General features: G+C 61.4%; 1 protein-coding gene across 1 annotated transcript in view; it reads left to right on the top strand.

Annotated features, from left to right (window-relative positions):
• The window catches only part of DLGAP4 (DLG associated protein 4), an 84,536-nt gene that overhangs the window by 14,726 nt on the left and 43,772 nt on the right, over nucleotides 1–26,038 (top strand). The window contains 2 exon segments of the mRNA XM_064167837.1: nucleotides 2,094–2,144; nucleotides 3,564–3,810. Of these exon segments, the coding sequence (XP_064023907.1) occupies nucleotides 2,094–2,144; nucleotides 3,564–3,810 (298 nt within the window).

Below are 26,038 nucleotides of genomic sequence, written 5' to 3'. Positions count from 1 at the left end.
GTGAAGCCGTGGGGTAGGCAGCATGAAGCCATAGCACTGAGGAGGGTGAGGGGATGTGTACCATAAACCAGAGCATGGAGGAAGGTGAGACCTGTGCCAGCCTCTGGCGCGCGGGGCTCTGAGCCCTCCTGCAGGCAGCACCTGCAGTGCCCTGGCTGGTCTCTCGTGGGGGCCCTGCGTGTGGCGCCGCGGGCAGGGCAGGGGCAGTGCTGGCGGGCATGCGTGTTCCTTGTGCTCAGTCGTGTTGCTCGTCCAGCAGCAGCCGTGTGCCGAGTGTCTGCTCCCTGCGCAGGGGAGGGGGCAGGACCCTTGCGTTCTCGTCCTTTGCGTGTCCATCCGTGTGCAGAGCCAGGTCCTGCCTGCAGAGCAGGGGTGGGGGCAGTGTGCCCAGAGCCAGGTCCCTGCCTGCAGAGCAGGGGTGGGGGCAGTGTGCCCAGAGCCAGGTCCCTGCCTGCAGAGCAGGGGTGGGGGCAGTGTGCCCAGAGCCAGGTCCCTGCCTGCAGAGCAGGGGTGGGGGCAGTGTGCCCAGAGCCAGGTCCCTGCACACAGACCAGGAGTGGGCTCAGTGTGCCCAGAGCCAGGTCCCTGCACACAGACCAGGAGTGGGCTCAGTCTGTGCTCCCTGCCTGTCCGAAGCTGCCTTTCAGCAGCTGAGTGCAGCACCTCCTGCAGACGTTAGAGGGTCTCTTTGCTGCAGGGTCTGAGCAGTCTGCGATGTGCCGGCAGCTGCCCAGGCACACGCTCCTGCCCCAGACCGGCGGCTCTGTGACACTGGGGACACGGCAGCTGCCACAGCCCCAGCTCAGGCCCGGGGCTGCTGCCACCACAGGCACTCTACCTGCTGCCCTCCGCGTCAGGGGGAGTTCAGTGGTAGCTGGGCTGGGATTTAGAGACCTCCCCCAGCTGCCTATCTGCTGATCAAGGACAGAGCTTGTCCAGCCACCAGTTCGTGCTGGTGCCATCCTCTGGTGTGTCTGCCCTGCCCTGCCCTTTCAGCCAGGTCCAGCAGCACTTCCTCCCCTGCCCTGACTTCTGTGTGACCTCCTACAGCTTCCTTGAGTGCCAGACCCCAGTGTCCCCCACGCAGAAGCATCCCCAGCTCTGAAAGACAAATCCACTTCACCTGGTTTTGTCCCAGCTGGCCTCTACCTTGCAGACCTCTGGAAGTCAGAAGTTCACCAGGGGTTATGTTGGCACCCACCTGTGACACCAAGGGGACCAGCAGGCAGAGAGAGCCAGCTGGTGACCCCAGCACTGTTCATCCACCCTGAGCTGTGCCCCGTGGAGAAGCCTCCAGAGCCAGGACCCTTCCCTCAGGGACATTTGGAGCCTGCATCCTGCCCAAGATGGATCATTTTGAGCAGCTCACGCAGGGCAGAGCTCATAGGTTGGCTGTGCCCTACAGACCAGGGATGAAGAGGAGGAGAGGGAGGAGGAGGAGCATCCCTCCCCCCAGGCAGCACAGTGTCTGTCGTTACTCCAAGTGTGTGCTGTGGCTTTGCTATGGAGGGAAGGCAGCATTGCTTCCGTGTGGCTTCTTCCTGGCCCGGGGACGGAGGGCACGGCAGGGAGGTGGCAGCTCCTGAGGCTGCAGGACAGCCTCCCTGACAGGCAGCGCCCAGCCTGCCCCTCCTCCCCGGCTCCGCGGGCGGCAGAGGCCGTGGCTGCTCCTGGCCATGTCGCAAGGTGCTGGCCGATGGTGGAGCTGCACAGACGCTCACCGGGAGCCACAGCAGCCCTCGCCCAGCAGCTCCAGGCAGCCGGTGTGTGCCGGGGATGTCCCAGCAGTGTGTGTCCCCAGCGTCCCCTGTCTACCGCTGACCTCTGGTGCGCAGCAGAGGCTGAAGGCGCCAGCAGCTCCTCTCGGTCTGGGGGTGTCCCGTGGAGCTTTGCCATGCCGTGTCTGTGCCACTGTCTGAGGGGCCTCCGCGGCATCTCGCTTGGCATCTCCTGAGCTCTGAAGTCTGTACTGAAGTGGTGGCCCCGGGGGACGGACCGCCCCCTCCCTCGTCCTCTGGTCCCTGTGCAGTGGCTGTCTGTGTGAGGGGCTCTCCCCTTCCTGGCCTTTAACCTTCTCCACCTCTTTCTTCCAGATCTTTGGAGCCCCCTTACTTATCCCTCAGATATTTACCCATGGAGAGCAGGTACCGTCCCGCTGCTGTTTCCCTCTTCCTTCCTCACGTCAGCCTGGACGCTCAGGGCAGGGTGTGAGGCAGGCTGCGGGGTCAGCACGCACCTGAGGCCAGCAGGAGGAGGAGGAAGCACTCCCGACCGAGGCACTGCAGGCCAGCTGGAGAGCTTGGTTCCCCCGGCACTGGCAGGGGTATAGGGACCCTGAGTTCTAGAGGCAAAGGAGGTGAACTTTCCAAGCCAAGCCTGGTGCAGCTCAGATGCTGGTGCTGGCCAGAAACACTGTCCCTGAGGACAAAGAAAGGGCCAGGAGAGGTGGAAGTGGGCAACAAGGTCACTCTCAGCATCTCTCATCTGTACTTCAGAATTGCTCTTCTTTACCCTGGCTTTGGTTTAACCCAGGGGAGCCTCTCCTGAGTCCAAGCTTGACCATCAACTGCTGCTGGAGAGCAGGGCAGGACTGCAAGCATAGGTGGGAGGGAGCTGGGGGCAGCAGGAGAAGCAGGGAGTAAAGCTGCCTCTGCTCAGCACTCACCGTGCCACAGCCTGCTGCTGAGCCCCCTCCCATTCCTCTGCTGCAGAGAGGGCGAGGATGGGCTCTCGGTGGTGCCACCCAGAACCAACCCAGGCAGCCTGCTCCTGGTGGAGCACAGAGGCTGCCTCCCTGCCCACACCTCCCCACACTGCACCTCTCCATAGGGCCAGGTCATCTCCCTCCAACACAGAGTGTGCCTGCCCCAGCGTGCACAGAACCATGGAACTGCTGAAGCTGGAAGGGGACTTCTGAGATTGCCAAGTCCAGCTGCAAACCCTCGGCTGAAGCTGAGATCTCCCAGCTGTGCTGGTGGGGCAAGGGGACCCGTCAGAGACTGGCCAAAGGGCCCAGTCAGAGACTGGCCAAGGGGACCAGTCAGAGACTGGCCAAGGGGACCCGTCAGAGACAGGCCAAAGGGCCCAGTCAGAGACTGGCCAAGGGGACCAGTCAGAGGCTGGCCAAGGGGACCCTTCAGAGGCTGGCCAAGGGGACCTGTCAGAGGCTGGCCAAGAGGAACCTTCAGAGGCTGGGCAAGAGGACCCATCAGAAGCTGGCCAAGGGGACCCTTCAGAGGCTGGCCAAGGGGACCTGTCAGAGGCTGAGCAGGAAGCCCTACCCGGTCTCAGCCTGTCCATCAGAGGCCAGGGGCTGTTTCTCATGCACTGTGGCGGCTAAGTCTCTCCTGCTCCACAAGCAGGGACCCTCTCGCCTCCAGGGAGGGTCCTCTCGCCCCTCTCAGGAGGGAGCTTGGCCACCCTGCAGCCACCGGCACTGACCACTGCCCCTCTGTGCTGCCTGCTGCGAGCAGAAGCAGGCAGGAGCTGCGCAGGGCACGGGGCAGGAGCGGAAGGGCAGCGGCTGGCAGGGGCTGACTGCCTGTGCCCCTCTCCCCATGCAGGCAGCGGAGCCGGAGCTGGGCGAGCAGTACGAGGCGGTCTGCGACTCGACCTACAGCGAGCCCGAGTCTGCCGCCGCCGAGGTGCTGGACCTGCCCCTGCCCAGCTGCTTCCGCTCGCGGAGCCACAGCTACCTCCGAGCCATCCAGGCAGGCTGCTCCCAGGAAGAGGACACCGGCTCCGTCCGCTCCATCTCCCCTCCGACCACCGGCAGCCTCAGCGGCAGCAGGACCCTGCCCACCAACAGCAGTGAGTGCCCGCGGGCAGCCGGTGCGGTGGCAGGGGGCACGGGGGCACCGCTGCCCACCGCCTGGGAGGCGTCGAGGTTATGAGGGGCTGGGCTCAGAAACCTGTGTCTCCAGCCAGAGCTGTCCGAGACCTCGGCGGGTCCGTGGGGACCGGCTCTGTGGCGGGGAGGGAGCCCCGCAGCCGGGCACGGCGCGGGGCCGGACCCCGGGGTGCGGGTGCCGGTGCGGCAGGCGGGCGCTGGGCGCTGGGCTCTGCCCGCCGCGGCTGAGGCAGCTACGGAGGCTGGGAGAGGGCCGAGGCTTCTCTCGGACATGCAAAACCCACGCCGAAGTCGCAGGGCTGGGAGCACCCTCATGGGCACCCACGTCGCCCAGGAGCTCTGGCTGCTCCCTCTGCCTGGATTCCTGCGGGGCTGTGGGCACAGCGGAAACCTGCGGCATGGGCAAGTAGCCCTGGTGCCACACATGGCCAGTGGCTTCTGTCTGCCTCCTCCTCTCCACTGGGCAGCTGGCATTACCCTAACGTCGGCTGCAGCTGGCAGGTCTGCTGCCTCTCTGAAACCCTCGGGAGCAGAAACGTCTTTGAGGGACTCTGCTCAGGCTCCCCCGGGCTCTGAGCACGTCCCAGGCTCCGCGGCGCCGGCAGCCAGGCGCAGGAACCGGGGCTGACAAGGGGAGGGAGGGCAGAAGGCATCTGTCTGCAGCCCTCAGGGACGGAGCTGACAAGGCTTTGGGGCTCACCATGAGCTTCCTCGCAGTTTCCTGCACAGGACAGGGCTCCTGGAAAGGGTCTGAAGGGTTTGGCATGGGGGAAAGGCAAAGAGTGCAAATTTTCTCTCTCCAGATCCACAGGGATTGTGATTCTGCCCTGCAGCCACAGGCAGGTCTGACCTTGCCCAGCTGGTGAGGGCAGCAGCCTGGCCAGCCCAGACCCCAGCAGTGCAGCCCAGGCAGCAGCATGCCAAACCTGGGCCCACCAGTACAGCTCCAGTGCCATGCTGGTGCCAGCCCAGCTCCATGCAGTGGCAGAGCAGGGCTGTGTGCCAGGCTCACAGGGCTCCCAGCCTGCTCCCTTCCCCTGCAGGCAGGGCAGAAGAGGAGATGGGCAGTGCCACTCTGCTGCACCCAGCCCTGGGGCTACTGCCTAGACACCAGGCTGGGCACACCTTCCCTCAGTGAGATGCTCAGGGTTCGCCCTCTGGCTGGGCTGGCTCCAGCTGCTCTCTGTCCCAGACAGAGCTGCAGCAGCCAGGGAGGTGTCTGACAGCTCCGAGTGCTATCTGCCCCTCGCCATCAGGTGTGCAGAGACCTGTGGGTGCAGACAGGTCCTGCCCTGGGTTCCAGGGGACAAAGAAGCCTTCCCAGAGCCCAGCAGCCTGGGTGCATGGAGCATACCCAGCTCTGGATGCCCTGCTTGGTGCTGGGCACAGGCATTACTCATGCCAGGCCTTCTCTTCTGGTTAGCAGTCACTGTGCTGGGCAGGAGCTGCCCTCTCCCCGCGCTGTTAGTCAGGGCTGGCTCCATGCCCCGCAGAGGGCCGAGGCTGCAGGCAGCCCTGCTCAGCCCCTGTGTCTCAGCAGCTTCGCCCAGGAGGCAGCTCCCAGCATCACAGCAGAGCAGGTCTCTTCTCCAGAGGTCTGGCAAGAGCAGGCTCTGCTGCACACCAAGACTTCTCCCCAGTGGCCCCTCTGGGCTGGGTCAGGCATGCTCACAGTGCCCAGCAGGGCTGCCATGCCCCCTGCAGTGCTGCCAAAGAGGCTTCTGAGAGACTGCCAGGGTGGGAGGTAAGCATGGAGCTTTGCCAGGATGCTGGCATTGCTGGCTCAAGACAGCAGGGAGCAGGCAGTGAGGACACATGCTCAGACCCTTCAGCACTGGGAAAGGCCAGGAGCAAAGAGACACCAGAGCTGGGTTTGTTTCACCCAAAAATGAGGGAGTGCAGGCTGCCTGCTGCAGGCTGTCCTGGCCCCGGGACAGGCTGGGTCCAGCCAGGCTCTACCTGTGGCCGCCTTTAGCAAAGCACCAGCTGCAGCAGTGCCTTTGCTCCCTGGAGCTCCATGCCTCTCCTGCAAGGTGTGTGCATGGGCTGTGGGGGGCAGTGCTCTGGAGATGCTCTTCTGCCAGCGGCTCCTGAAGGCCTGAGCAGACTCGGTGGGTTCAGCTGTGCAGAGCTGAAGCATCAGGAGCAGCTCTGCTCTCCCTGCTGCATTCTGCCTAAGGGTGCCAGGGAGTGGGAGCAGGCTCCAGGCAGGTGCTCAGGGAAGTTGGCAGGACCTTGCCAGAAGAGAAACCTGTTACCATTCTGTGGGGCTTCAGCCTCTGCCCTTGTCAGCTCCTGGCCAGCTGCTCCAGGTGAGGCTTAGCACAAGGAGCTGAGGGGTGAGTGCAGGGCACAAGGAACTGAGGGGCCTCATCCCGGGAGCAGTTTGGGGAAGTGATCAGAAAAGGTGATGGCTTGGTGCTCCCAGGCATGGCAGTGCCTGGGTATCGTGCCAGGCAGACACCAGAGTGGGCAGGAGGAGTGCAGCATCTCACCAAGGCTGTCCAGAGCTGCTGGCAGTGTGGAGGCAGGCAGCAAGCCCTGCCACCCATGGGGACACCAGGGGCAGGCCCAGCAGGGCAGGCTGGGCTTGGCAAGAGCTCTGGCACTGCACCGCAGTGCTGTGAGGGGGCATTCAGAGCAGCCTCAGTATATCCAGAGAGCAGGAGTGGGCTGTTGGAGGGAGCCAGGTTTGAGCCCTGTGCCAGCAGTGGGCAGAGGTATGAGCAGGAAGGGGAGCACCAGCAGCCTCCATGTCTGGCTCCAGACCTTCCCACCCAGAGACAGGCCCATGCCCACGTCCCCCTTCCAGCGGTCTGCACTCCAGGGTCGGCACAGCCAAAGTCTGCAGTACAAGGCAGGTGCTGGAAGAGATCCCCTGGGCAGGACAGGCTGCTTGCTCAGCCCCATCCCTCCTTCCTAGTACCCTCTCTGCTCTGCTTCTGTCCTGTGCTCTTCCCTCCCTGGCTCATAGCACTCCCTGCCACCCCAGCCCTGCTCCTTGCTGTCAGTATGGCCAATGCTGAGCTCAGCACTGCTGCAAATCCTTCCAGACATTGGGAAGCAACAGCAAAGGCAGCAGAGAAGGAGGCTTTCAAAGGGATTGTTGCCACCTTTCTCTGATGTGCCCCAGCAGAGATCTGCTGATTTCCAGGATATCCTCCAGGCCTTTGCATTGGCTGCTGGAGGGGGTGAGGAGCAGAGAGGAGCATCTGTGCTGATGCACATGGAGGGCAGGGAAGGCAGGAGGCAGATCTGGGGGGCAGTCACACCTTTAGTCAGCTGCCCAGGCTCTCCCCCCTGCAAATGTGCATTGCTGAGCCTTTAGTTGGTTGGTGGTGTACAAGCAGCAGGCTGGTACCTCTCAGTTTGGTGGCAGCAGTTTGGACCAACAGAGAGAAGTGAGAGCAGCACAGCATTGTCTGAAAGTCTGGTGGTCACTCGTAGCCTCTGCTCCACAGGGCTCTGGACTGAAGCACCTGAGAGCCTTCAGCAGTCCCCCTCCCACAGACACCCTCCTGCACCAGCATCCATGCAGCAGCCCGGAGGAGCTGTTCCCATCAGGTGCCCAGTCCCTGAGAGGGAGGCTGGGACACGTCCTGAAGAGGCAGCAGCAGCAGCAGCAGTGCTGTGGCAGTCTGGGGAAGTGATCAGAAAAGGTGATGCCTTGGTGCTCCCAGGCATGGCAGTGCCTGGGCATCGTGCCAGGCAGACACCAGAGTGGGCAGGAGGAGTGCAGCACCTCACCAGGGCTGTCCAGAGCTGCCGGCAGTGTGGAGGCAGGCAGCAAGCCCTGCCACCCATGGGGACACCAGGGGCAGGCCCGGCAGGGCAGGCTGGGCTTGGCAAGAGCTCTGGCACTGCCCCGCAGAGCTGCGGGGGGGTCCAGAGCAGCTTCCCATGCCCGGAGGACAGCAGAGGGCAGGAGGAGCTGCAGGGAGCTGGCTCCCATGGAAGGCTGCGGGTCTGGGGGTCTGGGTGGGGAGCAGAGGCGGCTGGGGGAGCCCTGGCAGCTATCCCCACCACCCCGACAGGCCAAGTGCTCCTACAGACGCCTGTGTCCCTCGGGCCCAGCAAGGCAATTAGCTGTCACTTGACAGGCAGCAGGGCAGACGATGAGCTGCCCTTGCTCAGCCCTCAGCAAAGCCGAGCTGGAGCCTCCAGAGCCCCCTGCTACCTCTTCAGCTAATTGCCCGCAGCACACAAAGGGCTCCCCAGGCCCCGCTCCTCCTGATGAGAGGCAGCAGTGGGAGCTGCTTGTTTAACAAACTGCTTGCAATAGAGCCCAGTGGCTGACGGCCAGGGGAAGCAGGAGAGCAGAAGTGAGCAGGCACAGCCAGAGGGGTGAGAATCCCCCAGCGCAGAGGCTGCAGGCAGGGAGCCTCCCAGCACGCCACTGGCAGCGAGGAAAGCTCACAGCCAGCCAGCTCCTGCTCCAGCTCTGCCCTGTCCTTACTGTGGCCTCCCAGTGTCCAAAGGGAGCTACAAGAAAGCTGGGGAGGGACTTTATAGGCTGTCAGGGAGTGACAGGACTGGGGTGGATGGATCCAAGCTAGAGGAGGGCAGATTGAGATTAGACTTTAGGAAGAAGTTGTTCAGCAGGAGGGTGCTGAGAGCCTGGCACAGGTTGACCAGGGAGGTGGTGGAAGCCTCATCCCTGGAGGTGTTTAAGGCCAGGCTGGATGTGGCTCTGGGCAACCTGATCCAGTGTGAGGTGTCCCTGCCCGTGGCAGGGAGGGTTGGAGCTGGATGATCCTTCAGGTCTCTTCCAGCCCTGCCAGTTCTGTGATTCTGTGATCCTCCATAAGCTGTCTGAGGTCAGCCCTGCTCAGAGCATCCTGCCCTGAGGTTTGACAGCCTGTGCCCAGAAAGCCCAGGTGCCTGGTTTCTTATCCTGTGCCCAGATCTCTTCCAGTGGTGCTAGGAAATCTACCCCTGCCACCTCCTCCAGGACAGGGCTGTCTCTATTGGAACATCTGATCAACAACCTGATCCAGTGTGAGGTGTGCCTGCCCATGGCAGGGGGGTTGGAACTAGATGATCCTTGTGGTCCCTTCCAACCCTGACTGACTCTATGATTCCATGATCTTACCTATGGCCACGACAGCCCTGAGAGTGTGAGCCCTGGAAGGCAGTGGCCACCACTAGTTCTCCCTTGCTGCAACAAGCTCATCCTTGAGACTCACAGCACTTCCCTAAACAACTCTCCAGGCTGCACACACCCTGTGCCCATCCATAATGAGAGCTTTGCCAAGCCCAGGCTGGCTAAGTGGGCAGAGACAGTGCCCAGAACCATGCCACAGGAGCTGTCCTCCTGTCTCCAGCCTGCTTGCTGTCTCCTCTGTATTGCCTTTTGTTTTTCTCATCAGTCAGTTAGAGAGATGGCTCCAGGACCACTGCTGTGCTGGCAGCTCTGTTCTGCCCCGGGCAAAGGCAGAGCCCAGCCTGGGACCTCGGCACCGATGCGATGCTCCTGCAGGAGTGTGGCTGTGCTCAGCAGAGGAAGGGCAAAGTGACTGCACTGCTCTGCGTGGTGTCACAGCACTGTGCTGGCCACATCTCCAAGGTGCACTGTGGGATGAGCTTCCCCAGAGTGCTGGGTTGTGGGGGATGGCTACAGACACCTCTGCTCTTCTCTCAGTGTACTGCAGAACCCTAGAATGGGATGGGCTGGAAAGGACCTTGAAGATCATCCAGTGCCAACCTCCTGACATGGGCAGGGACACTTTCCACCAGCACAGGCTGCTCAAGGCCTCAGCCAGCCTGGCCCTAAACACCTCCAGGGAGGTTGTGGAGCACAGAAGCACAGAATGTGATCTTTGATCTCTACAACCTCCCTGGGCAACCTGTGCCAGTGTCTCCTCACTCCCAACAGTTTCTTCCTCCTCTCCACTCTTCCTCTTCCCTCTCCCAGATCAAAGCCATTGTCCCTCAGCCTGCCACTGCCAGCCCTTGTCCAAAGTCCCTCCCCAGCTCTCCTGCAGCCCCTCCAGGCACTGCAAGGCTGCTCTCAGCTCTCCCTGCAGCCTTCTCTCCTCCAGGCTGCACAGCCCCAACTCTCCCAGCCTGGCCCCACAGCACAGCTTCTGCAGCCTCTGCTCCTCTTGCTGGCCTCCTCTGGAGCCTCTCCAGCAGCTCCAGGTCCTGCTTGTGCTGTGTTCCCAGAGCTGGAGGCAGTGGTGCAGGTGAGGGCTGAGCAGAGCAGACTGGAGGGGCAGAATCCCCTCCCTGTGCTGCTGCTCTGCCTGCTCTGGCTGCAGCCAGCACACAGCTGGCTCTGGGCTGCCAGCACAGCCTTCCTCCACCTGCTGCTCTGTGCGTGGCACTCAGCTGGCTCCTGGGTAGGAAGGCAAGTTCTGCTGCTCTGCTCTCTCATGGCAGGGCTGTCTGTGGGGTGGCAGAGGCAAAGCCAAGCCAGGCCCAGGCTGATCCCGTGCAGCAGTGGCCGCGGCAGGGATCGCAGTGCCGCGGCCCCTTGCTAATCGCATCAGGCAGCTCTGACCCCGCACGGCCTTTCAGGAGGGAGGCTGCTACCATTCCCTTCAGATTTTCTCCTTCTTTTTGACCTAGATTTCATGTTCCAGAAATAGCTTTCCCTGACATAGCAGCAGGGAAGGGATTAGAGGGAGCGTGTGTGTGCCTGCCAGGGAAAGACTTCTGTGTGCTGCTCCCTCGGCGTTTGCAAGGCAGGAGACAGGCAGGTGCCCAAGTGCCCGCGTCTGCAGGGCACACACACATCCATCACAGCTGCTCCCCTCCACCCTTACCTGCCCATTTCTCACCCCTAAGCTCTTTGTTATTCAGGAAGCTCTGCTCCCAGGCCCAGTGCCCAGCCAGCACTGGCTTCTCCCCAGGAAGCCTGCACTGTGGCAACAGCCTCACCTCCACCAGAACACCTCTGTGCTTCCCCCCCAGCAGCGCTGGGCTCGGTGCTCCTGGCTCAGTGTTTTCAGCTCTGCTCCAGGCAGCACCCAGAGCAGCAACCCCTCTGCTGCCCACGCATGCCTGTGTCTCTCTGGAACCCAGGCATGGCCCCACCAAAATGTCCCCTGCCCAGGTCCCCAGGAGAGGGGCAGCTGTACCCACACATCATCACAGACATCACAGCATGGGTTGGGCTGGAAGGAAGCTCCAGAGCTCAGCCAGTCCAAGCCCCTGCACTCAGCAGGGACATCCTCCACTGGAGCAGGTTGCCCACAGCCCTGTCCAGCCTCACCTGGAACATCTCCAGGGCTGGGCCTCAAGCACCTCCCTGGGCAACCTGTTGCAGTGCTGCAGCAGCCTCCTGGGGCAGAACTTGCTCCTCACATCCAATCTCCATCTGCTCTGCTCTGCTCTGGTTTGCAGCCATTGCCCTTGTCCTGTCCCTGCAGCCCTTTGGGCACAGCCTCTCTGCAGCCTGCTTGCAGTCCCTTCAGGCACTGGCAGCAGCTCTGAGGACTCCCCAGAGCCTTCTCTTCTCCAGGCTGCACACCCCCAGCTCCCTCAGCCTGTCCTCACAGCAGAGCTGCTCCAGCCCTTGATCATTTTGGTGGCCTCCTCTGGACCCTCTCTAGCAGGTTCATGTCCTTGCTGTGTTGATGGCTGCAGAGCTGGATGCAGCCCTGCAGCTCAGCAGAGCAAAGAGGCAGAAATACCTCTCTGGATCTGCTGCTGTGCCCACACAAACCAAAAGCAGGGGAGGTGGAAATGGCTGCCCACAGCACAGCTCCAGGTCCTGCCTAAGCCTGTCTTCTCCCAGCATGGACCATCCATACCAAGGGGCAGAATCAAGGCAGCTACCAGCATCTTGCTTTAGTGACAAGCAGAAACCAAAGCCCCGAGTGGTCCCTCGGAGAGAGCAGCAGCAGAGAGCCCATGCAGGGCTGCAGCACTTTGCCCCTGGGGCTGCACTGGCTGGAGAGTAGTGAGCCAAGCACGGCAGGCACCTGAGCTCTCTTCTGAGGCTGAAAGCACTGGCAGCCTTGTGGCCCTGCTTCCAGCTGGGGGGAGAGAGTAGGCATAGAGCTTCCCTGCTACCAGGCAGTCACAGGTGCTGCTTTTTGTCCCTGCTCAGCACATCTCTGCATCTCCCTCCATGGCCATGGGGCTTGTACCACAGCTGAAGCAGCCCTGCAGTGACCAACATGAGGCAGAGCCAGGTGCCAGGACAGGGGCACTGGGTGGGGTTTAGCAAGGCCACGCAGCTAGCCCTTGAGCATCTGCAGGCTAAGGAGGACTTGTCTGTGTGTCATCCCCGTGTTCTGGGTGGCTTTTCCTCTCCTTTGTGCTTTTCCAGTCCTTCTCCCACCCCCCGAGCTGCAGTGTGGGTATTGCCAAGGACCAGGAGCAGAGCAGCTCAGAGCTGGGCAGAGCCACTCACAGCCCGTGCAGGCGACAGTCCAGAGCTGCTCACCACTGGAAGCAGCTGAACCAAAACCATGTTTCCTTGCTTGCTGGGGCAGTCCCAGGTCACAGGGCAGCCTCTCTGGCAAGCTCCTCTTTCAGCCTCACTTGACTGCTGTTCCTGAGAGCAGAAGCAGCACATCCACAGCGATCCCATCGCCCCGTGGCTCAGCCCTGCCTGCCAGAGCCGTGTCAGCTCAGCGTGGGCTTCCCCCAGGGCACTTTGATCTCTCCCCGCTGCAGCCCAGCCCCTCTGTGCCGAGTGCCATGAACCCAGCAAGGCATCAATAAATGAGAGCATCGAAGCAGTGACGATGGCAGCAGCAGGGAGCTGGGGCAGCACAACTGCTCTTGGCAGGAGCCAGGCGGCAGCCTCGCTGCCTGCAGAGCCACAGGTCCTGCCCGGAGCCACAAGCTCTGCAGGCAGCACCCCCAGGCAGTGTCCCTAGGCTGGTGGGTACCTGCTGCCCATCCCGCAGCAGACTGCTGCACGCTGTGGCTCTGGCCTCGCAGAGGTCCCCCCTGCCCTGCAGTCTGGGTGAGCCTCAGGCTCTGCTCTGGATCCCAGAAGCACAGACAGGTTTGGGTGGGAGGGAACCTCCACAGGCCACCGAGTGCAGCCCCCCGCGGTGAGCACAGGCACCTTCAAAGTCAGGGTTGGAAGGGACCTCGAGGATCACCCAGCCCCAACCCCCCTGCTATGAGCAGGGACACCTCACACTAGATCAAGTTATTCAGAGCTTCATCCAGCCTGGCCTTAAACACCTCCAGGGATGAGGCTTCCACCACTCCCATGGGCAACCTGTGCCAGGCTCTCAGCACCCTCATGCTGAAGAACTTCTTCCTAACATCCAATCTCAATCTCCCCATTTCCAGCTTGTTCCCATTCCCCCCAGACCTATCACTCCCTGACAGCCTAAAGAGTCCCTCCCCAGCTTTCCTGTAGCCCACTTCAGATACTGAAAGATCACAATAAGGACACCTCGAAGCCTTCTCTCCAGACTGAATGGCCCCAACTCCCTCAGTCTCTCCTCACAGCAGAGCAGCTCCAGCCCTCTGCTTACCCTCGTGGCCCTGCTCTGGACACCTTCCAGCACCTCCACATCCCTCTTGTAACAGAGGCTCTTCAAGTGAAGCAGGCTGCTCAGAGCCCCATCCAGCCTTACCTGGAGTGTTTCCAGAGAAGCATCTTCCACTCCTTTGGGCAGCCTGAGCCAGGGTCTCACCATCCTCAGCGTCAAACATTTCTCCTTTCTCTACAGTCTGAACCTCCTCTTTGACTTCAAACCATGCCCCCTGTCCTGGCCCTGCTCAGAAGTCTGTCCCCAGCACTGAAAAGCTACCAGAAGGTCTCCAGGAGCCTTCTCTTCTCCAGGCTGAACAATCCCAGTTCTCTCAGCCTGGCCTCACAGCAGAGGGCTTCCAGCCCTGCCAGCATTGCTGTGGCTTCCTCTGGCCCCACTCTGCCAGGTCCCTGTTTGTGCTGTGTTGAGGACTCCAGAGCTGGCCCTAGCACTGCAGGGAGGGTCTCAGCAGAGCAGAACAGTGCACCGGAACCAGCACCTTGGCTTAGGGGGATGGAGCTGGGCTCTGCTGCAGCACCAGCACCAGCACATGTGTGCCCAAACCAGGTGGGCTGTGCACAGACAGCTCCTCACAGCTGGGCCAGCCTTGCACCGCTGCACAGGTCCATCCCCCATCGCTCTCAGGCAGCCTAAGAGGGAGGCATAAAGCACAGCAACAGCGGCGGGTGACAGGCAGCTCAGCTGCCCCTGCCCGTGCTTGTCGGGACGGGGCTGGGCTGGCACAGCTGCCCTGCAGCAAGTGCCCGCCCCGGGGCAGCGCCCACTGCCGCTCTCCGTTTCCGCTCATTTGTGCTTGCTCCGCAGGCATCCCCAGGCTGCCCCCCAGGCTCTGGCCGGGGCGGTCCCCGCGGCGCCCAAAGCGGCACCAGCGGCGCAGAGGGCCGGGAGCGGCACGGGGCGGCGGTGTCCCGGCCAGCTCCGAGTGCTCTGCGGGTGACACAGCGCCGCCGCGCGGGGCGGGGCAGGGGCAGGCGCCCGCTTTGTTCGGCGGCGTTCAGCCGCCCCGCGGCTGTCCCGTACGGGGCTGCCGCCCGCGGCGGCTCCGATGCGGGAACGGAAAAGCCGCTGCCGCCGCCGCCGCCGCCGCTGCCGGCCCGCGGGGCCGCGGGGGTCCCGCTCCGCGCCTGAGGCGCGCCCGGGGCCGCGGGCGGGGCGGGGCGGGACGGTGACGCGCGCGCGGTCCCGCCCTGGGGAGGCCGCGCGTGCGCCGTGCCCGCGCCCGGCCGCGGGAGCGCGCGGGGCGGGGCGGGGCGGGGCGGTGACGCGCGGGGCGGGGCGCGGGTTTAAGGCGCGGCCCCGCCCGCGGCGCGCAGCCGGAGCGGCGGGCGGGCGCGGTGAGTGCGGCGGTGGCTCCGCGCGTCTCCTCCCTCCTCTCGTCCGCGGCCGCAGGAACAGCCGGCGCGGCCCCGGCCCGTGGCCCGGCCTCCTTTTCCTCTTCCTCTTCCTTCTCCCGCCGGGCGCGGCCTCTCCTCCCTCTCGCGGGACCCCGGCAGGGCTGAGGCCCCCGCCCCGCGCGCCCCCGTCTCTCCGGTCCCCTCCGCCCCTCCTTTGTGTCTCCCATGGCTTTGTGTCTGGAGCTCCTCAAGCAATGTGAGTGAGTGCCCGGGGCGCGGCGGGCGGGCGGGCGGGGGGCCGGGGCGGGCCCTGCATGGCTCCGCGGCGGGGCTGCCGCGCCCTGCCTGCTGCTGCTGCCGCCGCTTGCCGGGCCCGCCGCCCCGCCGCGATCGCAGGTGCCGCTTCCGCTTCCCACGCGCGTCCCGGGCCTCCGTGGGGGGAGGGCTCCGCTTGCCGTCGCGTTCCGTTCCGGCGGGGCCGGGGGGGTGCCCCATCCTCCCACGCATGCCGCCTTCGCCGTGTGTGGGTCCGCGTCCCCGCGGGGCGAGCCGGTCTCGGGCGAGCTTCGCCTCGTCCCCGGGAGCAACCCCGCAGCGCTGAGCCCCGCTGTGCCCGTCCATGCCCGTCCCGGCGGCTGGGGCTGGGTGCCCGGGTGGGTGCTTGCGGCCGTCAGGGCAGCGTGTGCTCCCCCGGAGCACGCTGCCCCTTGCTTGAAGGTGGTGCTTGGGTTCCTCCTCCCCTCGAGAAGAAAAGGGCATTGTCTGGGCGAGGCACGGAGCTTCGGCGTCCGGCGCCGCTGAAGGCTGGCAGTGCGCGCAGCAAGCTGTCACCTCCGGGCCAGAGCAGGCTTTGAAAAGTCTCGGGTTTAGCCTGGGCCTTGGGTGAAGGTAGTTGGCATTGCACCCCCGCCTTGAGCTACCCGCCCCTGTCGGAGGGTTTGTGCTGAATGGAAGCTGCGGGCGTAGCTCGGGCACCGCTGTGCCATGCTGGAGGGTGGGGATGCTGCGGTGGCTTTGAGCAGCCAGTCAGCGGAGCTCCTCGTTTGTACTCCACTCTTCACTGAGAGGCTCAAAAAGGAGCATTTATTTCCAGGACGTTATTTAGGACTAATGTCCCTTTTTCTGCAGGGCTATGGACCTTGAGTCCAGGTTGCGTAGAGAACGTGTGCTGGAGACAGGAATGGAATCAGGATCTCTGAATCTTAGCTGTAATTTGCCACTTGGGGGAGGAAGAGAAGAAAAGAGGAGGGAGGAAAAAAAAACCCTACAGCATGTGGCACTGGATCCTAAAATAAATTCCAATCATGTGGGATGATAGCAAGCCAGATTGCCAAGTCGTGTAAGTTGGCAGACTTGACTCCAGAGGGTCCAAATTACTTCACTGGTAATTGCTCTTCCAACAGGAATTTGGTGCTATGAAGTTACACGTTCTGGAACGTGTGGAGCAAAGTAAGGCTGAGTAGTGATCAGGTGCAGCCCTTGTGCCTGCCAGAGCAGGGTGTGCTGTGTGTGAGCTGTGTGTGCTCAGCGGAGGTACCCAGGCGTTAGCGGCTGAGTTGGACGTGCTGCAGTCCTGGAAACCTTCGAAAGCTCCCTTGAAGGTGCAGGTGCTGAAGTGCTAGGAGCTGGTTTTGCATTTGCAGTTCGCTGCCCGGAATTCACTTGGTGTTAAAACCAGTGTCAGAGTTTTTTTAGTGCGGCTGAGGGTCCCCCCCGGGGTCTGTAACTTGGCCCTGAGAGCGCCGAAAGTGTAAGCACTGCACCGTGCACCAGTCTGGAAAGGACAAGAAGATCCTGGGCAGCAGAGGTGAGGGTGGAAGAACTCCGTTTCTGTTCTGTGTGGGCTGACCGGAGAGCACTGAGTCTAGGGTGGGGTTTGGTGAGCGGCACAGGGCACTGCCAGGCAAGCAGGTAGCTGTGTGGAACTCGATCTGCCGTAGCTGCCGTCCCAGCCCTTCAGCTGCCGGGGAGAGCTTGCGTTCCGCCTGGCAGCTGTGCCTGAGTCAGTAGCTGGAGACTGTTGCTTAGTGCGTGGAGTTCAGCTCCGTGGACACTTGTGACTGCTTAGCTGAAGGTTACTCATCTGCTGCTCCGCTCTCATGTGTAATGCAGGGGCCCTGCTGTTCCGTGAGCTCCTTCCTAGCCTGCATGCTGCCAGAGCAGGGGAACTTGAAAAGCTTTTAATGGATAACCAATAACTGCCAGGCACCTCCAGATAAATGTCTGTCATTTCTTGTCTCCGTGTGGATTGTCCTGTTGCTGAGGGCAGGCTCGGGTAGCAGGCAGGGAACTGTTCCCCAGCCCCTGTGAAAGCTGCTCGGTGACACTTGCCCTCACAACGCACCCCTGCGCCGGCACACCTCAGGCTGCACAGCCAAGCTTGCAGCAGGGCTTGGTTTTGTCTCCTCAGCTGATACTTTTTGCTCTGTGCAACCTGCTTAGCTGCCTCGAATATTTTTTAATGGACTGAGGAGGCATAATTGGATTCAGTGCAGTGCAAGTTACAGTAACATATGTGAGCTGGAAGGATTAAGGCTGTGCGGGCGGGTGGCCTTGTTCAAGAAAGATCCACTTTAATTTCTGCAGTGAAAAGTTGTGTTTCCTATCAGAGCAGATTGGAGGAGGGAGGGGAGAAGTCCTCAGGGTGATTGCTGTTTGCTTGGAAAGGAGATTAGAGTTCAGGCTGTCGGATGAAGTTCTGTGAAGACAGGAGTTGGGCTTGGGATGAGAGCTGTGAATCTAGGTCCCTCTGGAAGAGCTCCCAAAGGATTGAGTTGATCTTCCCCTTCTCTCTTAGTCTTGAAGTGAGCAGATTCAGATTGAATACTAGGAAGAAGTTCTTCACCATGAGGGTGGAGAGACTGGCACAGGTTGCCCATAGAAGTGATGGAAGCCTCATCCCTAGAGGTCTGGTTCTGGGAAATGTGTCCTGCCCATGGCAGGGGGGTTGGAGCTGGATGAGCCTTCTGGTCACTTCCATCCCTGCAGTTCTGTGATGCCCATCTTGATGAATGGTGAACTTAGGTCCCCCTGGAAGAGCTCACAAAGGGCTGAGTTTATCCTCCCCTTCTCTCCTGGTCTGGGTGCCAGCCTGCTGCCTGGAGGGAGGGAGAAGCGAGGGGCAGAGTGGCACCAGGGGTGTTTGACATAAGCTGCCTTTAAACAAGTGGAAGTTAAGCTAACTGCAGATGGGCTGGTTAATGAGGAGAGTGGAAATTGTCCTCTTCAATTTGTCTTGTATAATTAATGCATTGCTGGCCCTTTGGTGCAGATGGGGGCACTAAGCCTTCTGTCCCCTGGGGAAGCACAGGGCAAGAGGAACAGCAGCCCAGGCTGATGTCCTGAGCTGGGCCTTACTCCTGTGCTTCACTTTGCTTCTCTGCTCTGCCGGGGTGTGGCCTGCGAGTCTGAAGAGCACCATTCCAAAAGCATCCCTGGAAGCAGGAGGGCACTGCTCGGGTGCAGCTGCCTGCCCGAGGCTGGGCAGCAGCAGTGTCTGCCAGCTGCAGCGTGGGCTGCCACTCTGCTCTGCGGGGCCAGGGACAGCAAACAGACCCCCGGGACCGCAGGCTGATTGCTGTGGGGTCTGTGCTGCCAGGCCTCTTCTGGATTTCCTTCCAGCAGTCAACACTCTGAGGGAAGACAGCAGAGTTCTGGTTTGCCCCTGCTTTCCCCTGGGGTTTCTTGATAGTGACTCTGGTCTTGCACTGTGAAAGTGCCAGCAAAGGCACAGAGGGGCACAGAGCCCTGCTGGGGTGCAAGAAGGATGTCCAGTACCTGGCTGAGTCCTGCACCCTGCCTGCTGCTGCTTCATCCTAGCAGCTGAGCAGGAACCTGGATATCCTCACGGCTGTGCAGGGGCTTTGGGCATTGTTTGTCAGCTTCTCTGGCAGCACCAGAAAAACCCGGACCAGCCTTGGTGACCAGCACCCACCCGAGCCAGGCTGTGGTGTTCTGCAGCAGCGCTGGGAAGTGGGGCAGAAATGTGCTGGTGTTTGCATGAGGGACGTGTTGCTGGCTGTCAGTCTTGGGCATCTTCAGTGCTCTTCATTAAGACGTCAGGTTCCACTGCACTGAGCTTTTCTTCTCAGCCTAGTTCTAAGAGATCAAAGCTAAAGCTGCTGCCTTGCCTCTCCAGTTTGAAGCTGGCCAAGAAACTTGAGTGGTGGATGTTTCAAAGGTAAATGCCTACTTGTGGTGCAGGTCTGTCAGAAGTGGAACTGAAGCAAAGATTAGAAGGTGCATTTCCCTTTGTGCTGATGCAGTGTCATGGCGTAAGGTGATGGTAGATGAAAGCTGAAGGATATTTGTGTGTTGATAAAAGGGAATTTCTAGTGCAAGCTGTTGTCATGAGGTTAGTCAAACTTGGAAGAACTGTTTGTCTTGGGGTTTATATTCTGGGAGTGGTTGGGGAATCTAGATGAGCAGGGCCCTAGCAGGGTATTTGATGTGCTTAAGAGGGATCTCCAAGCCTAAAACCTAGCCAGGGTGGGCATTTCTGCATCTGCTCTGCACTGAAAGTTCACATGGGGAAGCTAAAGCATGGATGTGTAAGACAACTGTCTGTGTCTGAAGATACAGCAAGTGTCCCCAAGGAGGTTCCTGGATGCTTCTGCAGGCCCTTGTGAGGAGCCTGCTGGACTGCCTGGTCAGTCAGTGGTGCTTTTGTGGAGGCAGCTGGTGGGCAAAGCAGGGCTCCCTCGCCTCTTGCTAGGTCACTTGAGGAACTGTTTTGTTGGGAAGCCTTCTCTTCCTCCTTTGAACTCTGCCTGGCTCAGACCTAGAGTCCTGAGTCATAACATTTTGTCCAGGAACAGTTCCAGCTTTTGGTGTGCTCCACTGAGCTGCTACCAGCACTTTCTTGGCCAAAGAGCAGGCAGCTCAGGCTGGCACTTTTGGCCTCTCTGTGCAAAGCAGGCTCCCGGGCAGCGTGGGGCAGGAGTAGCACCCAGCCTTGCACAGCATGGACTGGGACTTTCCAGGGCAGAAGGTGGGTTTGAGGAGGTAGGTAGTGGTAGAAGAGAGCTGGAGAGCTTTTCCCGGTGCTGGAAAAGCTGCTTGCTGTGATGGCTGCGAAACAGCAGCGGTGGACAGCGCTTGCACCTCCTGAGCTCCCGTCCCGCACAAGCAGCGACCTGGGTTCAAAAGCTCTGAGTGACCTTCAGCTTGCAGTGTGCCAACAACAAGGCCTTGAGCAGGGAAGACTCCTGGATGCTGGGAAGCAGAGATCTGCTCACCAGCAGCCTGCTGTCTTGGCCACAGCACCGTTGCTGTCGGCCTTTGCTCTTGGTGCCAGGCGCCAACGTCTGCATCTCACTGGCACTCTGGAGGCTGCTGCCACTAGCAGCAGAGCTGTGCCATGCATTAGCTTTTGTCACTGCTCTGTGAGCTGCTTCCTGGAGATGAGTGCTGCAGAATGCTCAGGGTTGCTGAGGGGAGGCTGCCAGCGCCTGCTCCTGCAGCCCTGCCCTCAGGAGTCCTCCTTGCTCCAGTCATAGAACCTTGGAATGCTTCGGGTCAGAGGGGGCCTTCAGGTGGTCGTCCGTGGGTCAGAGGGGGCCTTCAGGTGGTCGTCCGTGGGTCAGAGGAGGCCTTCAGGTGGTCGTCCGTGGGTCAGAGGGGGCCTTCAGGGGGCCTTTAGTGGTTGTCTAGCCCAGCTAGGAGGGACAAGTCAAACACTGAATCGAGCTGAGCTGGGGAAATTGCGTCTTAGGGAAGGGAAAGCAAAAAGCTTATGTGGATATACCTCAACATGAGGAAGAACTTCTTGACTGGAAGGGTCCCAGAGCCCTGGCACAGGCTGCCCAGAGAGGTTGTGGAGTTTCCTTCTCTGGAGCCTTTCCAGGCCTGTCTGGATGTGTTCCTGTGTGACCTGCTCTGGCAGATCTCCAGAGGTCCCTTCCAACCCCCAACGTCCTGTGATATGTCAGCAGTCATCTTGCCTGTGCAGCTGCTGCTGCCAGCTGTGCAAAGCGGTGCCCACAGTGTGTGTGCTCACAGAGGACATCCTTGCTTGTGCCAGGCCTCTTTCCTCTGCCTTGCTGGTCTCTGTGGCATCATCTGGGAGGTGTCCCAAGTTCACAGATTACATTGGGCTGGAAGGGGCCCTCCAAGGCCATCTTGACCACCCACCCTGCAGGCAGCAGGGACACTTCCAGCTGGAACAGGCTGCACAGGGAGGTGGTGGAGTCAAGTCTGATCTTGAATGTCTCCAGGGATGGAGCCTTGTACCACAGCCCTGTGCAGCCTGTGCCAGTCTCTCTCACTGTGCAGAGCTCCCTCCTGGTGTCCAACCTAGCTCTGCCCTGCTCCAGTTCCAAACCACTGCCCTCCTCCACAGCCCCTTCTGAGCAGTCCCTCCCCAGCCTGCCTGCAGCTCCCCCGCAGCTACTGAACTGCAGCTCTGAGGTTTCCTCGGAGCCTTCTCTTCCACAGACTGAGCAGCTCCAACTCCTGTGATGCTTAAATCCCTTCCCGTGGCACTTCAGGGGCACAGTGTGGCACCGGGGCAGGACGAAGCGTGGGCTCGGGAGGTGGGCAGGGAGGCAGAGCTTGTTCGGTGGCAGAGCAGCTGGGGACTGTCCAGGGCCCCCGGCAGGGCTGGGCTGCGGCTGGGAGCTGCCGGGAGCCTCGGGCAGTGCCTCACACTGGGTTTCCCCCAGCTGAGGGATTGATTAGCCTGGAGAAGAGGAGGCTCAGGGCAGAGCTCATTGCTGCCTGCAGCTGCCTGCAGGGAGGCTGTAGCCAGGTGGGGTTGGGCTCTGCTGCCAGGCAGCCAGCAGCAGAAGAAGGGGACACAGCCTCAAGCTGTGCCAGGGCAGGTCTAGGCTGGATGTTGTTAGGAAGTTGCTGGCAGAGAGAGTGATTGGCACTGGAATGGGCTGCCCAGGGAGGTGGTGGAGTGGCTGTGGCTGGAGGTGTTGCAGCCAAGCCTGGCTGGGGCACTTAGTGCCATGCTCTGGTTGGTAGGGCAGGGCTGGGTGCTAGGTTGGGCTGGCTGAGCCTGGAGCTCTCTCCCAGCCGGGTGATTCTGTGACCGAGGCTTCTATGATCGCAGCCGTGCCCCGGTGGGGGTGCCCGGGAGCCGCTCCTCTCCCGCAGCCGCCGTGCGCCGCCGCCAGCCCGCAGCGGGCCGGGCCCAGCTGGCACCGTGGCCGCTGCCCTTTGCGGCCGCCGCTCTCTGCAGCAGCCGCCGGGCGAGCTGAGCGGCCGGGCCCGGGGCGGCGACAGCTCCCAGGCGTGCCCCGGAGCCGCCGCGGCCTTGGTCGGCCCTTCCGGTGCCGGGAGGCAGCTCGGAGCGCTTGCGCGGCCGCAGGGGCTGAGCCCCGGGCAGCCGCCTGGCCGCAACGGCGGGGCGCACGGTGAGGGCCGGGCAGGAGCTGCCTCCGGGGAGGACTGAGCCGCGGGGGGAGCTGGCTGCAAGCACAGCGCCGTGGGCCGGGTTGGGCTGGAAGGGACCCGAAGGCTCGTCCGGCCCCGACCCCCTGCCGCGGCAGCGACAGCTCTCAGCAGCGCAGGCTGCTCGGGGTCCCATCCAGCCTGGTGCTGAACACCTCCGGGGGGGGCACACCCGCAGCCTCCCCGGAACCCCTGCAGCGTGCGGGAAGCCCTCTCAAAGCTGCCACCCCGGTGCTAAACCCCTCTGCAGAGCAGGGCTGAAAGCTCCTGCCTGTGCCCTTCCTTCTCCAGCAGCTGTGGCCGGTGCTGTGGGGCCGCAGGTGCCAGCAGTGCCAGCAGGGTGCCAGCAGTGCCAGCTGTCCTGCACACCCCGGCCCGAAGAGGCAGGGGATTCCCGGGAGCTGGATGTGCTGCAGCAGGGCAGGGGGAGGCTCAGGGCAGAGCTCATTGCTGCCTGCAGGGAGGCTGTAGCCAGCTGGGGTTGGGCTCTGCTGCCAGGCAGCCAGGGACAGAAGAAGGGGACACAGTCTCAAGCTGTGCCAGGGCAGGTCTAGGCTGGATGTTAGGAGGAAGTTTCTGGCAGAGAGAGTGATTGGCACTGGAATAGGCTGCCCAGGGAGGTGGTGGAGTGGCTGTGGCTGGAGGTGTTGCAGCCAAGCCTGGCTGGGGCACTTAGTGCCATGGTCTGGTTGGTAGGGCAGGGCTGGGTGCTAGGCTGGGCTGGCTGAGCTTGGAGCTCTCTTCCCACCTGGTCGGTTCTGTGATTCTCCCCTCCAAGGACAGAACTGGGCCAGCAGTTCAGGCTGCTGTGACAGCAGTCAGCTTTGAAGCACTCTCTGCTTTCTTCTGGCACTGCTGTTTCTGTGCTTACCTTTGATTTATTATTTCCAAGGGCTGTGAATATTTTGGGTGCTGGGGAGGCAGCTCTGAAAATAGCTTTAGAGGCTGCTTATTTCTGCTGCTCTGGGGTGGGGGAGTTGCTTTCCCTTCTGGAACTGGTGGCTTTTTCTAGTGCTGCAAGCACTGTGCAAACAGCTCAGATTCACAGGATTAACCAGGTTGGGAAAGACCTCTTAAAATCATCGAGTCCAACCTGTCCCCTAACCCTTCTAATTGACTAACCCATGGCACTGGGTGCCTCATCCAGCTTCCTCTTGAACACCTCCAGGGATGGGGACTCCACCACCTCCCTGGGCAGCCCATTCCAGTGCCAGTCACTCTCTCTGCCAGCAACTTCCTCCTGACATCCAGCCTAGACCTGCCCTGGCACAGCTTGAGGCTCTGTCCCCTTCTTCTGCTGCTGGCTGCCTGGCAGCAGAGCCCAACCCCACCTGGCTACAGCCTCCCTGCAGGCAGCTGCAGGCAGCAATGAGCTCTGCCCTGAGCCTCCTCTGCTGCAGGCTGCACCCCCCCAGCTCCCTCAGCCTCTCCTCACAGGGCTGTGCTCCAGGCCCCTCCCCAGCCTTGCTGCCCTGCTCTGGGCACCTTCCAGCACCTCAACAGCTCTCTGCAATGGAGGAGCCCAGAACTGGACACAGCACTCCAGGGGTGGCCTGAGCAGTGCTGAGCACAGGGGCAGAATCACCTCCCTTGTCCTGCTGCCCACACTGCTCCTGAGCCAGCCCAGGATGCCATTGGCTCTGCTGCCCACCTGGGCACTGCTGCCTCCTCTGCAGCTCCTCTCTGCCAGCACCCCCAGCTCCCTCTCTGCCTGCCTGCTCTCAGCCACTCTGGCCCCAGCCTGTAGAACTCAACCTTGGGGTAAAAAAGAGCTGCTCAGGTGCTGTCCTGGGAAGGAAGCATGCAGAGATGTGTGCAGCTGCTGCTTGAGCCACCTGGACACAGGTGATGGTGTCCTGGGGAGGTCCTGGTGGCCTCTTTGTCAGGAGCGTGCCTCAGGGTGGCTCACACTGAGTGGCTGGGTGAAGGCCAGCAGGAGCCACTCTTAATGCCTCGAGTCCTGCTGTGGCAAGTGAAATAAGCTTACCAGATAAGGACAGGAGCCAGTAGAAGTGTTCTGTACAGAGGCTCACTTGGATGAGCAGTCCCAGGGTGGCTTGGGTTGGAGGGGACCTTAAGGCTCATCCAGTTCCAACCCCGTGGCATGGGCAGGGACACCTCCCACCAGCACAGGCTGCTCAAAGTCTCATCCAGCCTGGCCCTGAACACCTCTGAGGAGGGGACAGCCCCAGCCTCTCTGTGCAGCTGAGACGGAGAACTGTTCCAGCTGCTGTTGCTGAGGCTCCCTCTTCACCCCGTGGGCTGTTAGTTGTTTTTGAAGTGTAGCTGAGTCTGAGCTGGCTGTGCCCCTTCCCACAACACAGCTGCTGGCCTGCTGCTGCCCAGCCTCCCTGGGCCATCATCTGCCCAGGGCTCTCTCCTTGCTGGGAGGGACATCTTCTCTCCCCAGGAGAGGAGCAGCATGGATCTGCTCCCTGCAGCTCTGGGAAGCAGCCTTACCCCTGCGGGCTCAGCCGGGAGTGCTGACCGCGGTCAGTGTCTCTGCGCCTGGGTGCAGCTGAGCTGACTTCATGCCCTGGCTCACACTTTGGAGCTTGCTGGCTTAGCTAATGTCCCCAGAGTGAGGTTATGGACAGCTGCAGCTTTTGGGCTTGCCTGAGAAGAGAAAACTGCTGTGCATGTACCCCTGGACACAGCCAGGATTTCGTGGGCACAGTCTCTGGGCAGAGTGGAGGTGCCCAGGTGTAAGCCAGTGCTCTGCCCTGAGGGCCCTGCTGGGTTTGTGTTGCTCCTGGCAGCTCTGGGGCAGTCCAGTTTCATCTCTGGCACTGCAGCAAGTGCTTCCTGATGAACATGCACCAGAGGCTGGGGAGTGAAGATCAGTCAGGGAGTGACATTTGGCTTCCCATGCCCCCAGCAGCACCCTAACAGTTAAGCTTCTGCTAGCAGAGATTCCTCCTGTGTGTCTGAGTGCTTTGGAGGTTGAAGACAGCACTTCTGCTCTGCCTTGCTGAGACCCCATCCTGAGTGCTGCCTTCAGCTTTGGCCTTCCCAGCTTAAAAGGGACTCTCTCTGCTGGAGAGAGTACAAGGGAGGGCCACGAGGATGCTGAGGGGACTGGAACACTGCCTGGTGAGGAGAGGGTGAGGGACCTGGGGCTGCTTAGTCTGGAGAGGAGAAGACTGAGAGGGGATTTAGTAGATGTTTATCAATATGTGGGGGTCAGGAGGGGGGGACAGGCTCTGCTCACTGCTCCCTGGGATAGGACAAGCAGCAATGGATGGAAGCTGCAGCACAGGAGGTTGCAGCTCAACACAAGGGGGAACTTCTTGCCTGGAAGGGTCCCAGAGCCCTGGCACAGGCTGCCCAGAGAGGCTGTGGAGTCTCCTTCACAGGAGCCTTTCCAGGCCTGTCTGGATATGTTCCTGTGTGCCCTGAGCTGGATTGTATGGTCCTGCTCTGGCAGGGTGGGGTTGGACTGGGAGATGTTTTTGGGTCCCTCCCAACCCCTGACATCTGTGAGCTGTGATCCAGATGTTGTCCATATCCTCTATTTCAGACCCTGGCTGTGCTTCATCCGTGAAGGTGTGGTCTCAGCTGGCATGAGTCACTATGACTCGCTGGCCTTGGGTGGGTTTCTGCGTGTTCCCCACACACATCCATGCTAATTGCGAGCTGAAAGGCACTTGGGAGGCTTTGCCTGAGCCTGATGGGCTGAGAAACCTTAACTATGTGGGCAGGCTACGGTGGAGAAGAGAACTGCGAGGGGGGAGGATAAGTGATCTCTGTGATCCTGGGTGTGCTTCAGAGCGGGGAGGGCAGCGAGTGATGCCATGGGCTTTCGGCTCTGCCTTGCTTTGGGGTTGTAGCTTCACCTCGCAAGCTGAAGGCAGCCTTTTAGCCGCTGGCACGGTGTACGTTGTGAAAGAGCTCTTCTCGGTGCTGTCAATTGCAGTGATTCCAGCCACGAAAGAGCTTTCTTGTTCTAATTGGCCTCCTCCTGTTCGGATTCAGCCGTGTTGCTC

This window comes from Pogoniulus pusillus, chromosome 29 (assembly GCF_015220805.1).
Source record: "Pogoniulus pusillus isolate bPogPus1 chromosome 29, bPogPus1.pri, whole genome shotgun sequence".
Taxonomy (NCBI): Eukaryota; Metazoa; Chordata; class Aves; order Piciformes; family Lybiidae; genus Pogoniulus; species Pogoniulus pusillus.
The sequence above is the reverse complement of the archived record's forward strand: the minus strand, read 5'-3'. Positions and strand labels throughout refer to the sequence as shown.